General features: G+C 34.6%; 1 protein-coding gene across 1 annotated transcript in view; it reads right to left on the bottom strand.

Moving 5' to 3' along the window:
- Nucleotides 1-756: 756 nt before the first annotated feature.
- CAPS2 (calcyphosine 2) overlaps nt 757-15,051 on the bottom strand; it is a gene marked incomplete at both ends in the record, with an annotated part of 30,266 nt that continues 15,971 nt past the window's right edge. Inside the window, 11 exons of the mRNA XM_080340589.1 lie at nt 757-932; nt 2,204-2,300; nt 3,350-3,469; nt 4,012-4,166; nt 5,432-5,508; nt 8,334-8,449; nt 10,389-10,482; nt 10,590-10,685; nt 11,569-11,643; nt 12,784-12,903; nt 14,853-14,920. Of these exons, the coding sequence (XP_080196715.1) occupies nt 757-932; nt 2,204-2,300; nt 3,350-3,469; nt 4,012-4,166; nt 5,432-5,508; nt 8,334-8,449; nt 10,389-10,482; nt 10,590-10,685; nt 11,569-11,643; nt 12,784-12,903; nt 14,853-14,920 (1,194 nt within the window). The remainder of the gene's footprint in view (nt 933-2,203; nt 2,301-3,349; nt 3,470-4,011; nt 4,167-5,431; nt 5,509-8,333; nt 8,450-10,388; nt 10,483-10,589; nt 10,686-11,568; nt 11,644-12,783; nt 12,904-14,852; nt 14,921-15,051) is intronic.

The following is a 15,051-nucleotide window of genomic DNA, read 5'->3' as shown; positions in this document are numbered from 1 at the left end:
GCAATAGAAAGTACAGAAACCCAATATTTAAATATAACTTATTTGCTTTGAAAACCAGTTGGTAAAATATAGGAAAGGAAGAAGTGCATTACAAAACATATGTGTGCTTATTTGGGATTCAATGCTCAGTTTTGGGTGGCTGACCAAGATGAAAAAATATCAGTCAAGACAGTCAGCAAGGCAAAGGGCTAATTGGTGTGAACATCTCTGCACTTTCAGTACTGCAGACATCCTACAAATTGGAAAAGGATGACCTGCCCTCCTTCAGGCTAAATACCAGCATAAGAAACAAGACAAAGAATATGACAAGAATAAACATACTGCTTTTATAACAAGAAAACTCTGAAGAAAAGCTACCATTTATATTTATACAGTCAAATCTAAAGCTTTTCACAATGCATCATAAAACTAAATTTTCTTTTGCATATACTCCTTCATACATTTTAGTATTTGAATTCTCTTATTTTAATATAGACCACTTAATCTAATATCAGGTAAATGATGCCTTTTGGTAAGGGGAACAGCATTTATTACTTCAAATGAAAAGGAATGAACAGCTAGAAGTGGTTAGCATAGCTCAACAGATATTTTATGAAATTAGCCATGTATTATTCTGAAATCATCTAAAATTTTCAGTCCCTGAAATCAGTTTAAGACACTAATTGTGAAGTAAGGCATATTAAGACTAAATCCTCCCTCGACTAGTTCACTCCTTGTTTCAAAAACGTCTCTTCTTCATTTTTGTTGTCTCCCACTCTAAATTCCCCAAGGATTCCTTAAGATATTAACAAAAGCATCATCATCCATTATTCCAATACTTAATCCTTCATAGTAACCTTCGAATTCAGAATAGGACACTTCATTGGGATTGCTGCAGGACTCTCCTAATGTTTCTAGAAATGATGACTGAATTTCTTCTTCTGTAGCTTTGCCTGTGAAAGTATATTTTTTGCATTAAATACATTTTCAAGAACAGTGAATATATAGCATTTAATATATTTCAGGCAAGAAACCTCCAAGTTTTAGCTTGCAAATATTTTTTTTCTTGATCAAATTCAATGTTCTGATTTCAGAATTAAGTCTTTGGCTCACTTAATATCAGTTGCAGAAATCATCTTACTTTAATAGCATATGGCAGCATTAAATATCAAGGGAAGCATGAGGCCACAATTCATTTCAATGAATTATGAGATCAGGAAGATTTTTTTCTTCAAATGATAAATAACATACTTGTAAACTAAATTTTGGTAATTCAGAAGTTATCTTGTAATAAAGCCTACATTTAATGTAATACAACTTCAAAGCTGTAGGAAAACCCTAAGATGCAAGTTTGCATTTGAAAAGTGTTCTTCAATTGACACGTACATTCTAGTGACTTCATAAAGACTATACTCAAGAGGACTTCATAGCATTAAGGAAAAAAATGAAAATTATATAGCATTATAACACTGGAAAAAAAACCATGGGTAACATTCCTATACTACTATGTGTCTTCATGTGTTACTGTTAAAATCACTGACAATACAAAAAAAATCCTCTCTTCTACAGGTAAAACAGAAAGGGTCAGGACACTGGGGAGACTCTCGCAATGATTAGTTCGGTACATGCAGATGTTATTCTAGAAACTGACACACAATTATTTAAACTCCTATATTTTCAAGGGTAGAGTTTAAACATTTCTGAGAATCCTGAAAAAATAATGAAGATACTAACATTTCCTCTGCAAAGGATGAAAATCCTGTCTGATAAATAAATTAATAATTTATTCAGAAGGAACTTCAAGTGCTGAGTACATTCAGTGTCATCTGGAAACCTTGATGGAAAACAGCAATATGAAAACAAGAGTATCCTCCTAAGTGAAAATTACTAATATCATATGTGTCACGGATAACTTGCACACCAAAGCTGAAGAATTACTGTTTAAAAGTAGTCCTACACAGGTTGTGAAAGGAACTCCTCTCATATATGCAGTATTTGCAGCTAGATAAAGTATAAAATGGTGTACATGCACTTCACTACTATTTATAGTCATGTTCCAGATAGACACATTACAGGTCACCAGAGGACAAAAAAATTTCCTTAACAGCTCAAGTCTAAGCCAATATGAAAACAGTTTGTATTTGCAGTTTCTGGATCTGCTATCTCTGCTAACAAGATGACTTCAGTAGTTACAGATTTGTTTTGTTTTGTTCAAGTGAATTACCTGACAATACTAGAGGATGTTTCTTTGCACAGTAACATTTTCTGATGTCTACCATAGGCACACTCCCTGTTTTGTTGAAATCTAGTTTCATATAAGCCTGTAAGGGAAAAAGAATTTCATATAAGCATATAAAGAAAAAAGAAACCACAAACAAGTGGAGAGATGTGAAGATGAAATATACTTAAGTACCTTGGACATAGTTTCAGATCTTATGCAACGCATTATATCAACTTACCTATTTTATGTAAGGCATCAGAAATCAGAAAATGATCTTGGATTATGGATGTTCACTATTACTTATCTCCACAGCTTTCACATCAAACATGGTCCCCCCACCGACTCAAAAAATAAAAAATTTCTTCTCTCCAAAATTTCCAGCTCATTCCTTAGAATCAGAAGTTAAGCTGCTTCCGTCCTGCTTCCTCCAGTTACTGAGATTCCTGCATCATTCTGACAGAGGCCTCAGCATAGGCTCTTCAGGACTGCAAACGGCAGCTTCATTTCCATTCCAGTTTACTCAAGCACACAAGCTTGACACAGAAGGCAAGATACTCCATGATTAAAAGTACGAAAGCATATGTCATTTTTCTTTATCTTGATATCTGGTCTCTACTCCATCAGCTAGTTTTTAATCCGTGTTTCGTACTGCAAATGGCTCCACTTTACGTTATAGCCATAGAACAAAAGGCATTTCAAATATAAGAAGTCTCACAAACACAATGACTCTAAGTCTCAAAGTATTATTGCCTGTTATTTCAGACACCAAGGGAAAAAAAAATCTGCACCAGATATAGTGATCTGCCAAAATAAGGAAACAGACTTCTGGAAGAGATAGTTTCAGGGTGCCAGACACTTTATACGCTGGACTGAACCGTAAGAATAGCACACAAATGCACAAACCCATGAAAATAAAGGAAGTAATTGTAGGTTGCAGAGTTCAAAATTAACTAATTCAACAATGGAACAGCATGCAGTCCTCCAATTTACATTTATTTCAATAAACAGATGTGAAAGCTAAAGAAATCAATTACCAGATGTACAATTTAAGAACAACAAAAAACAACGACGACCAAATGGTGATGAATAACTAACTCCACAGTTAGACTGAAAAATATTTACACTTAGAATATCTGCAATAGAACTTACTTTTCTTACAAAGGCTTTCCTATATTCATTCATTTCTCCAAACACAGCACGAGTAAATTCTCCGTAGTCAACCTTATCAGTCTTGCCATCATCAAGAATAAGCCATAAGGATTCAAAGTCCTGCAATTTAAAAATATTTTGCCAAAGTTTTTCACTTTGTCCTAGAATAAAACAATGGCTATAACAGGAAATTACAGTATTCTCACAAAAAAACAACTTCCAAATCCAAACTGACCCAAAGATTTGTCAAAATAATGCAAGTCATCATTGGTCACTAATGACCATAATTCACATTATTTGCAGTTCTGAAAGATCTGGGCTATTTTTAAAACATAGTACATATAATAAAGAAAACAGATAAATAAATAGCATCATCTAAATAATTTCTTAAAGGCAAAAAAAGAAAAAAATATTGCAATCCCACTTGTTTCTTCATGGTGTAAAGAGATTGCATGTTTCTAAATGTATGATATTTTTATTTTTAAGAATTTCACATAGATTTGAATGCAGAAATGCCAACATACCACACGGAAAACACACAAAACCCCACAAAACCAAACAGCAACAACAGAGACACACAAAAGCTATTGAGCTAAGCAAAGAAGTGATTCCATAATTTTAAGTAAGATAATACCCATGATTACAGTTTCAGCTAAACTTACCCCTTTAGGTATCTCCAAATGGAATACTTTTAGAGCTTCTTTAAAGTCTGCCTGAGACAGAAAACCATTTCTGTTCTTGTCTACTTGTCGGAAATACTTTCCTAAGCCGGTTATAACCCGAACTCCTCTTTTACTTAGTGTCTCTCTGAGTATACCTGAGGATTTAGAGAAATAAAGGACACAATGTTTACCTGAAGTTGGCCACTTGCTATGGAGCTGACATGAAAGCGAACAAAACCACAACTACTTATGATACTGCTTGTTAAAATGACACATCCATGCATCCAGGGTCCCTTATCCTTGATCAGAGAATGTCAGTTCAAAATGAAACAATCAGTTACTCAACATTCAAGTATAAATTACACAAAGCAGCAGCAGCAACATCTAAAACAACTTATAAAGAGATCACAGAAGGAAAATAAGAATATTTTCAAATTAGTTGTATCTACAATTATAAAGTAAGATAGGGGGGAGAGTGAAATAAGGTTTTTTCCAGTGAAGTTTAAACTCATACGTATGTTAAAAGATGCCTTGAAATGTATACTTGCAGCTTTCTTCCAGGCCACACCAGCAAACCTTTGATATAGTCAGATAACTGAGAAATCAATTTGTGTCTATTATGTGAGGGGAAAAATTGAATAACTAGAAGACTAAAAAATATCCCTACTTTATTATTCCAACAATTTTCTAAAAGTAAATGTCCAAGTAGATTTTAGTGGCCAAAAAGTGCCTACTTTAAATGGGTTCAGCTAATGACAGTAAATAGTGGACATTCTACATGCTGGAAGCTGTTTAGTTCAACAGCTTTTGTTGGCCACAGGTTACAAAGATAATACACAGCACTGCATAAAAATCTTTCCATAATTTTAAACAAAAAGCTGTGCCTTTGTCCTAAAGACTGTAGGTAGGAAGCTGGTAAATTTATTTACATATTCCAGAATGTACTACTCAATTATACTCACATTTTAATAAGCATAATATTAAAGACTATTAAAAAAACACCTTATCAATGTATAGAAATAATGGCCAAAAGAAGTATCTAGCACAAGATTAACTGAAGCAATGAGATTTTGTTTGTACATTTTCCAATAACTTTTTAAATTAAATGCCAGATTAATATAGGATCAGCATTTTTTTCAGATTATGTCAACATGGAGATTAACATTTTACTGATTACATTCACAATTATTCTGTACTGTCTCCACAATCTTTAGTCAGAGTGTTTATTTAAAGAAAGGGAAGAGACAGTATTCTTATGATTGATTTATGCTGGTATCAGATTCTAATAATATCATAATAAATATCTAACTTTAAAAAAATCATTTATATAAATAAAATGTTTATAACATCATTATTGTTCTTTGCATTGATCTGTAAAGATAAAGAAATTAAAATTAAATGGGTTCTGGTAGACACAAACCTTGAATCTTCTTGAAAACTTTGTTGTCGTCGACCACTTGTTTGGAACACTCTTGCTCAAATTCCACAGAAGAAGCTCTAAATCAATCAAAACTAGTGTTGATTGGTGAAATTACATGAAATATTACAAAAAAAGCTGTAGTAAAAATACATTAAACATTATATTTAACCCTTATAAGCACAGTATCCAATCTTGAGTTTGAGATGGTACACGCGAAAGTCCTTGAAAAGCTGCAGATAATGCAGAAATTCCTTTCTGACAATATTCCATTAGTAGCTTCTCTACTAGGTTATTAATCATGGATAATTCCTCCTGTGCATAAAATCTCCAGAAATTTATTTCAAGACAGTCTTCATCTTCAGATAAGGCCACTGGAAGAGTTGTTAAAGCAACTACACTTAGTTACTAATAGAAAAATAACATGAAGTAGCTACAAATTTCTCTTCAGAAGAGAAATAGCAAGGGTATACATCAAAAACTGGATCAGCATATCTTAGGTATGATCTAGGAATTACGGTTAAATTTTGTGTTTTGCCTAGGAAGCAACTCCCTTCTGAGAAGGGAACTCCCCTCAGAAATTATTGTAGAAGTTGAGAAAAAAAATACTGTGGAAGAATCTACTGGGGGGAGAAAAAAAAACCTCCCATGATCAGAATAGGAAAGCAAAAGGAAAAGCACTGCTCTCAACTTTGAACTGCTTGCTCATTGGTGCTTCTCCATGGAGTATTCCGCCTTCTGCTCTCTGAGGCCAGACTTACCTCTCTGCTGTCTATTAAGTCTTTTCATCACCACTTTGGGTACCTCCTATTCTGAAATACCTAACAGCTTGTCTATGTCAAACCACTTAAACTGGAAAGTAAACAACGACCTACAGAGAACAGAGTACTCTCTCTAACACGCATGTAAAACTAAAGATTCACGGCATGTGACAGCAGGGCAGAGCTGCTCCTGAAAACCTGCAGAAGACCTTTTGGACAGTACATGAGCAGGATTCTCTGAGAGTACAGTAATGGAGGTAAGAGGACTCAATTCAAGAGTTTTGCGCCAGAGAATACTGGGTTCAATAACACCCTCTTTCAGAAGAAAAAGACAGACTTCACAACTTTCTATTAGTGACTAAATTTTAGAACACAGAGGGAGAGTATGAAAAAGAAACAATTTGTTCCACCACAGATAGCAGAAAATCAAAATTTATAACCCAGTGAGCAGGTCTTCCTTCTGGAGCCTTCAGAGGTAACATTGGATCAACTCCAGATTTTTCAGGTATAAGTTTAGCAACAAATGAAAGAAAAAGCTGTTTACCACAACGATAGACTTCTACGATATAAAATGTCTTACATAAACTATGTAAAAGTAAATTATATTGTGTTTTATTTCATGGAAAACTTGCAGAGAGGGAACAATTAGCACTAAGCATCATACAACTATAGATTTCTATAACCAATTACATTTTAATTTACTGTTTTATGTACTGTTAGCTCACTATGGCTCCTTTGCAAAGCTTTCAGTGTAAAGGGACTTTCAATTGAGTATTACTGTAACTGAGAACAAGCTTCATGTGTCTAAACTCTTGCAGAAAGAAAAGTAATAGTCAGTTAAGTTGTGCTAACAAAAGTAGTCTTTAGATCATGAACATAATTAATTGAGATTCTGTTATTGCTGTTCCTAGTCAAGAAGGGATTGAAGCAGCTGATACATGAAGAGAGACTGGGAGAGCTGGGAATATTTAGCCTGGAGAAGGTTTGAGGGATCTTATCAGTGTGTATAAATACCTCGTGGGAGGGAGTAAAGAAGACTGTGACAGGCTCTGCTCAGTGGAGCCCAGTGACAGGATCAGAGGCAATGGGCACAAACTGAAATGCAGGAGGCTCCCTCTGAATATCAGGTAACACTTTTGTACTGTGAGACTGATCAAACACCACAACAGGCTGCTCACAGAGGATGCAGAATCTCCATCCTTGGAGATACTAAAAAACCCAACTGCATGCAGCCCTAAGTAACCTGTTGTAGTGAACCCTGCTCTGAGCAAGGGGATGGACCAGAAACCCTCTTGAGGTCTCTTTCTATGATTCTCCAAGTTTATGAAAATTTATGTCTTGTAACATCTGCTATTGGCAAATACAACTCACCAGAACTTGAGTAATCAAACTTTTTCCAACACTGTTCAGTAACTTCCGTGTTCAGGCAACACAGAAGTGCAATAAATTTTATACCAAGATTTTATTTGTACTAAGAGCCAGTGTACTCACAATAAAGCCAGAAAACCCAGAGAAAGACACTTTATTCCCTAGACTGTTTACTTGTGTACAGATACTGAGATGAGAATATTACCTTAAAAATAATACACACTCAAAGATTAAACATTCACCTAACCATTTGAAAAAGTTCTTAGAAATTCCCATCTTTCAGACTACAGAACAACATAATTTACTAAAACCTATTTTGAAATAATAAGTGCAGAAATTCTTTCCCAGTGCCTGAAATCTTCAACATGTGGCAATATCTGAAATAATGAATGGATAGGGAGAGGAAGGAAAATCAAAATTAAAAAGAAAAAACAGAGAGAGAAACCTCCCCCGTTTGTGTTCTAACACTTACAGTATCATGAGTGACACAAGGGTTTACATCACAAAAGTTTCAGTATGTGCTTTTTACAAAAAGAAGTAAATAAGACACTTTCACAATTTATTTAACTCTTATTATAAAATTATTCCTTATCATTCTACAAAGGTACTGAAATACTGAAACATCCACCCAGATCTGTTACTAATTTCTCCAAACAGCAGCCTCAACACAAATATTGGTTTTTAGCATTATAACTAATAAGATGTTAGAAGCTCTTATTAAAAAAATATTTTTTGCTTAAGGAAGAGAAGGTAATTTGAAAATCAGCTGCACTTACTTTAGAAAATCCATAGCTGCTTCATCAATGCTTATCACACGAAGGGTGAGAACTGGGTTCTGCTTAACACTTTCTGGAAATTTATGATCGACACTTCGAAAAGTTAGGTTAGCTCCCTGTTGGTAAAGGATACAATGAATTAGAAATAGCTGTGTATTTTGTAAAATGCATTCTGCAAGACTTTCAAGAAGCGTGATTGTTAAAAGCCTTGGTATGAAATGATGAATAGATGTAGCCGAGGTTAGTGAATCATCTTAACAGAGCATTTCTAGTACTGAATAAAAAGCTGCATGGTCCAAGATGATACATTGTCCTCTACGTAGAGGTTTGTCTAGTAAAAGGGCCAACTGTTGCCTAATCTACAGCTGAAAAACATGGGACTACAGATTGTTGTTCCCTCAGCCAGGCTCTACTTTTCAATTTTTCTTCTCCCTTCATCCTTATGGGATCCAAAACTCACTGGATCACAAAAGAGAGTCACAGAAGGTGCCACATTGATACCACGAGAGCAAAGTTCTCTCAGACTAGAAAAAGCCCTCCACAGGTACTTTCAATAACCTAATATAATACCTGAGATAAACAAACATCTAAAAAGTAGCCTTCCCAAAGTTCAAATCATTCCTGCAATGTTTAACTATAAAGTCATTCTTTAAAATTGCTATATTTCATTAATAAATATTGAATAAAGCCTTGTTATTAGTAGTAGAGAGCTCTATTACCCGGTATAGTCTCTCCTGAGTATTACAAACTCCCCCTCCTTCCAAGTTGGGGACAGAGGATACACCTCATGTATTCTGCAAAATTAGAGATGCTTTTTCGGTTTGGGAGAAGAGGTAAGGGCAGAGAAAGTAAAACAGCAAACTGAAAACAAAGAATTCTGAGAAGAATAAAAAAAAACCAGTAGCTCCAACTGTAATATCCAACTGTAATATGCAGGCTGAGGTTATAAAGCCTCCAAGACTCATGTATTAGGAAGGAGACAGAGATACTGTTATTGTGGTGCAAGTGTTTCAATCATTTGGACTTTGTGAAAGATTTGTGTGCCTTAATATCGGCACAAAAACCCAGTTTGCAGTTATGGAGATTCACAGATAGGACATAATTCCAAAGAGCTATCAAACTCAGCAGCAGTACATTTTCTGGATGGCTTTAAGATACATCTTTATTCAGAACACATTTCCATCTCCAGGTTGCAAAGATACACATGACAATAAAAAAAAAAAAATCTAAAAATAGCTTCAACCTCCATACCATAAATTCATCTATTTCACCTTGGAAACTCTTATATTGTAGCCACATGTAAACAGTCAGGATTAGGCAGGTGATTAGACAAAACACTCAAAAAATTAATATTGTCTTTTTTACTTTCAATACTTCATTCAAACATGGTCGTTGCTCTAAATTTAAGATTTGCAGGAGGATATGAAGAACTCATTGAAAACACTCTGTACTTGAAAAATTGCTCAAGTATTTATAAACCAGGAACACTTAACCCAGTACAGAAGTAGAGCAGTATGGAAGATGCAATATGATTTGTAGTCACTCATCAGATTAGCTGGTAGATGAAGTTTGCCATTGTTTCAAATACTCTCCCTAAACAGTTGGTGGTAAACATTTTTAAACGTCATGTTGAAACCAATTAATCTGCAATCTCCTCATGTTTAGAAAAATATGTGATCAATGCCTTGTGTCAAAAATACCAGCAGAACTTGCAAAGATCATTAATTTTTAACAAGTACATTGGTTTACATCTTTAGGACTTTTCTTCCCAAACTGTTTGTTTTACCTTCAAAAAGGTCTACACTGTCTGCAGTCTTGTGTCCTCTAGTGGGAAAATTACAAACTACAGCTTAATCTGAACCCAAAAATGGAATATCTAAAGTGTGGAACAATAAAATAATTCAGACTCCTGAAAAATCTTTAATTCGAAAGCATTATCAAAGAGAAAGACTTCTGGTCTTCCCTGAAAACTATATCAGTTTTCAACTGGAATATCTAAATGTTACTTCCAATCCACCAAGAAAAACAACTTACATTCAACAGAATGCTACTTACAATATAGAAATCACTAAGATCATAAGCTTTTCCTTTCTTTTGTCCACACTGATGTTGATAAACTCCCTTCTGAATGAAAGGCAAGGCACTTGTTCTGTGAAATAATTAAAAACCTATATTAAAACAGTTAAATTTATTTAAGTGTCTTAGATACAGTGGAAGATGTTTTCTAAAACCTTTTTAAAAAGTAATTTATCCTACCTATTCTTTCCAAACTGTCGAAATTCATACACAGTAAGGGATCTGTCACATGCAAAAAAAAATCCCATCAACTCTCTACAGGCATCACGACCATTTCTGGGAAGAAAATTGAAAAGCACCTTTATGGTTTTGCATCTGTATAAATCCAATTCAACCCAAACAAAAATAACATTTCTATTTTGGAATATTCATTCTATTTCAAATGTTGCATATTGTACAATCTTTGTCTTTGAAGAGGTCTCCGACCGTTTTCTCTAAACGGAATTCAACTTCTGGATTTGGACACGTACTTTTCTGCAATATTCTGTTCTCCATAATGTTAAAAATACCTTTCAAGGCTTCATGTTTTGGTACACCAATGTAATTTTCACTCATTAACTAAAGGATTGCTTCCACCAGGACTACTGCATTCATTATGGTGTATGAATCTATGTGGCTGAATCCTCAGCTATGTCTAACAAGTAAGCAGCTCACTGCTTCAGGAAAGTGCCACCTTCTGAGCTGAAGAATATGTTCATGTCACCACTACTCAAATTCAGAACAGGTTCAAAGATGCCCTAAAAATGCAAGTTTAACACATAAGGAGCTACAAACGAGACACTAAGTCATCCTTCCCATCCACAGTGGTTGTTGCCATGAGCTAAAACATGGATAATTTTTAATCAACTGAGGTGTAATGGCTAAGAGCACTATTTTACACACCCCTGTGGTAACTGTCCTGCACGGACCTATGGGTATGATGGTAAAGTAACACTCCTGATGTATCTTAACACTGTGCAATAGGACTGTGAAGCCACCATCCATCAGCCATGTCAAAACCTGCATTATACATGTATGCATATATATATATCCACACAGCACATATTTCGTTCTAAACCTAGGGAACGGAAATGTCCAATGCCACTAATTATTTCAAGAAGGTAAAGATCATCATTAATAAATTCATAGAATTGAAAAGCTTCACAAAATTAGCGATTACCTCGATATAATTCTACAATCAAAGCGTAGCTTGTTAGAAAGCATATTTTCAGTTAATCCTGATTTGGTCCTTATTCTGTGAAAACAACGCAGCACGTTAATGATACCTATATGCTCACAGAGAAACGTTACATAAAAATCAACTGCTTCAAAACAGCAAAAAAATGTCAAATACGGTATCCTTGGCAACTGGCTGAGGAGATGATCCCATGTAGTTGAGTTAAAAAGCAACTCAGAGTTGTAATGTGGAAGGTGTTCTGTAATTACATAATATGAGAGTACATTAGCAGAAGGCTTAGATATGAATGGGATATTTTGTTTACATACTCATATCAAGAATTAAACCTCTACCACTTATCTTACATCCACCAATCAATGTGTTTTCTTGCAAAAATATTCAAGATAGGGCTTCTTTACCCACCTAGATATTTCATATTGGCCCATATTACTGGTTCCAGAAATGAAGATTTGTCCCTGTGGTGTGTGTAAGAGATCGAGACTGGTTTTGTTGCCCCTTTTATTTTTTTTTTTTGTAAGAATAAAAAGATGAAATTTGTTGAGAAAGACTTTAGAGAAGGATGTTAAAATGCACAAAGCAGAGATGTTTGCCTGCATGTTGAGAAAGAATAACAGAACAAAACTCAGACCTGCAGATTCATTTCATTCTATAGATCACAGCATTTTCTCAGTTTTTCTTAAGCCCTTGGAGTTACTACTTCAATGCTAACAGGCCAGGAATGACATTTAAACACCAATGTGGTTAATTACTGCAGCAGAAAACAAAACATGAAAGAAAAGTATGATTATATTGTGAAGATCTACATTAGCATTTGCAGATGCATATTTATGCAATTTTATGCACCTCAGGATAGGAATCTCTAAACGGATATGACAAGATTGCAAGAATTCAATAGCTCAGTAAAGGCTGGTAAAACCCTGTGATGAACAATATCAATATAAGCTCAAGAATGTTCTCACAGCTTTTATAAACTCTATGAATCAATCATTATACACAGAGATCCACATAAAAAGGTCCCACTGGGCAATTATAAGCATTGTGAGGCTACATGAAGCTGGTAGAGGATTCAAGCCACAAATAAAACATCTGGAAAGGCAAACGGACTTTGCAGGGCCCAAAATAATAAAAAATACAGCAGAAAATGTATTTCTAAAAAAAAAAAAAAAGACCAAAAAAAGACCACTAGAGAAAACTTACTTCGTTTCATGCAGAGTTCTTTTTCTAAAACGCATTGGTGCTGTCCCAAGTCTCAGAAGTCCATGAGCTTCCTTATAAACATCATCACGCATGGATTGCTCTGGGTCACTTATAACAGCTCTGGCCAGAAAGAGCAGAGGGAAGCCCTCTGACTATTAGTATGTTTGAATTTCAGATCTTACATATTCTTATTCAGGAAAGAAAACACTCAAGAGTAACACAACAATAAAATCTAGGAGTTATCCATTAAGATTGCATAAAACTGTGGGCTTATTTTTTTGTTTTTAAAAATCCTGAAGTCAACTACTCAAAATCAAATACATGCAAAAATATTCCAGCAGTGCACTACTATGTAGTAACTTTGTATATACATATGTATTATTCAAAGTATATTGGATATATCTATATACATTATATACAGATATAGATACATATGTTATATCTATATATCAAATAAATCTTCGGAAACGGTTCATAATCAGAAGGAAAAATAATTTGGCATGGCTAATATAGTTTTATTAACTTTATTAACACATCAAAATGCCTTTGTATTTCCTTTAATAGTTATCATGCAACAGTTTTGAACTAATCTTCCCCAATTAATATCCTGCTCTCTGATACCAATTTGTTTGGCAGTACTGGCGCAGATGTATTTGGAACAAAAACAGAGATGTTTTTAAATTAGAAGTTCATCCTGATGCAGCTGCAGCACTACTGAATATTGTTTTGACATTGTCAACAGAAGGGTATAGTTCGAGAAGGAATACATGGAAAAAATAAGGCAAAGTAGCTGAAGGACGTTAAGCACAGAATAAGCATCCATGATCCAAGATGCACAAACCTGTATGTTTAATCCAGCATCAGTAGGATTCAAACACTTCAACACAACCAGCACATTTTTAAGATAATTTCTGTAATCACTTGCTTTACTTACACTTTCATAGAGGTATGACATGGGACAAGTATTTCTTTGAAAACTGGGGATTTCTGCACTGAACACTCCGTATTTTTAATCCTGCTACAATGACACTTGGAATTCAACGTTGTGTTTCAGTACAATCTTGTTTCCTTCATGCGATTTTTCTGATATCTTTTAAATAGTGTGTAAAAGCACTAACAGACTTTTCAACAATATAGGTCATTTAAACTGAAGTTGGAACGAAAACCAAGAAGAAATAAAATGGTGAAGTGTAACAACATTTCACTCTCAAAGTCTTAAGATCTGATGGGCTATAATATGAGTAGAGATGACTGCAGAGATTGTAAATGAAGTACAGAATGCAACATACTGCAAAGCTACCCACAGATGTTTAGAAAGCATAAGGTAACATGAAACTATATTAAACTAGGTTACACCATCCTATGCTGCCATAACCAGACAACTAGTTAAAATTGAGAAAAAGTATACATGAATAATAATAAGGAAAAATGTTTTTACTATACTGATCTTTACCTGCAAGTTACTTTTGTTCCCCCTTAACATAAAAAGAGATCTTTCTATATTGCTTCTATGCCTTCTCAGACCTAGAGAAACAGCAATGAAGTTACAAGAGCCTTCCTGTACAACCTTGATCAACTTGATTCATATCTGTGCCTTTTCTTCCTACCTGTCCAACATTGGTATGAGACTCCTTTACTCCAGAGGGATGCAGTGTCAATATTAATAAAGGAATATTAATACAACTAAGATTCTCAGAAAATAAAATAAATACTGAAGAAGTGTAATTTGTAACAGCAGGTATCCATATATTTTGCTGAGGTGCAAGAGGGTTATTTCTGAGAGCTAGTGCTATTGGAAAGCCCTTAATTAGGTCCAAGTATGAAATTCAAAATTATTCTCAGAAAAAAAAAAAAATGACCGTACACCTAGCACTTTAAACTGATCTTTTAATTTAAATTAAAAAGATTTTTCACTTAAAAAATTTTTGCAAATAATAATACCACATAAGACTGCACAAGAGTTGGAATGAGATGATCCAAAACATATCCTAGGCAAGAAGAGCCACACACTCGCAGATCTGAATTCTTCTGTAGGGAAAACTGAAATTTTACATTATAAATTCATTTACCTGGATAACTGATCCACCATCACTTGTTCTACTACAGCCTGTTTTCTCCTCTCTGCAGCAACATCCTCCTGCAATGAAAAACTGACTCAGAGCAAATTAAATATATAACACCCGACAGTTCAAATAATAAATTGCCCCTTAAGACAACACTCAGAGGTCACAATCTTACCTATGTCACAATTAATCTTTTTTTTCCTCC

Source organism: Nesoenas mayeri (assembly GCF_963082525.1).
Source record: "Nesoenas mayeri genome assembly, chromosome: 1".
NCBI lineage: Eukaryota > Metazoa > Chordata > Aves > Columbiformes > Columbidae > Nesoenas > Nesoenas mayeri.
Note: the sequence above shows the minus strand (reverse complement) of the source record. Positions and strands in the feature narration are given on the sequence as shown.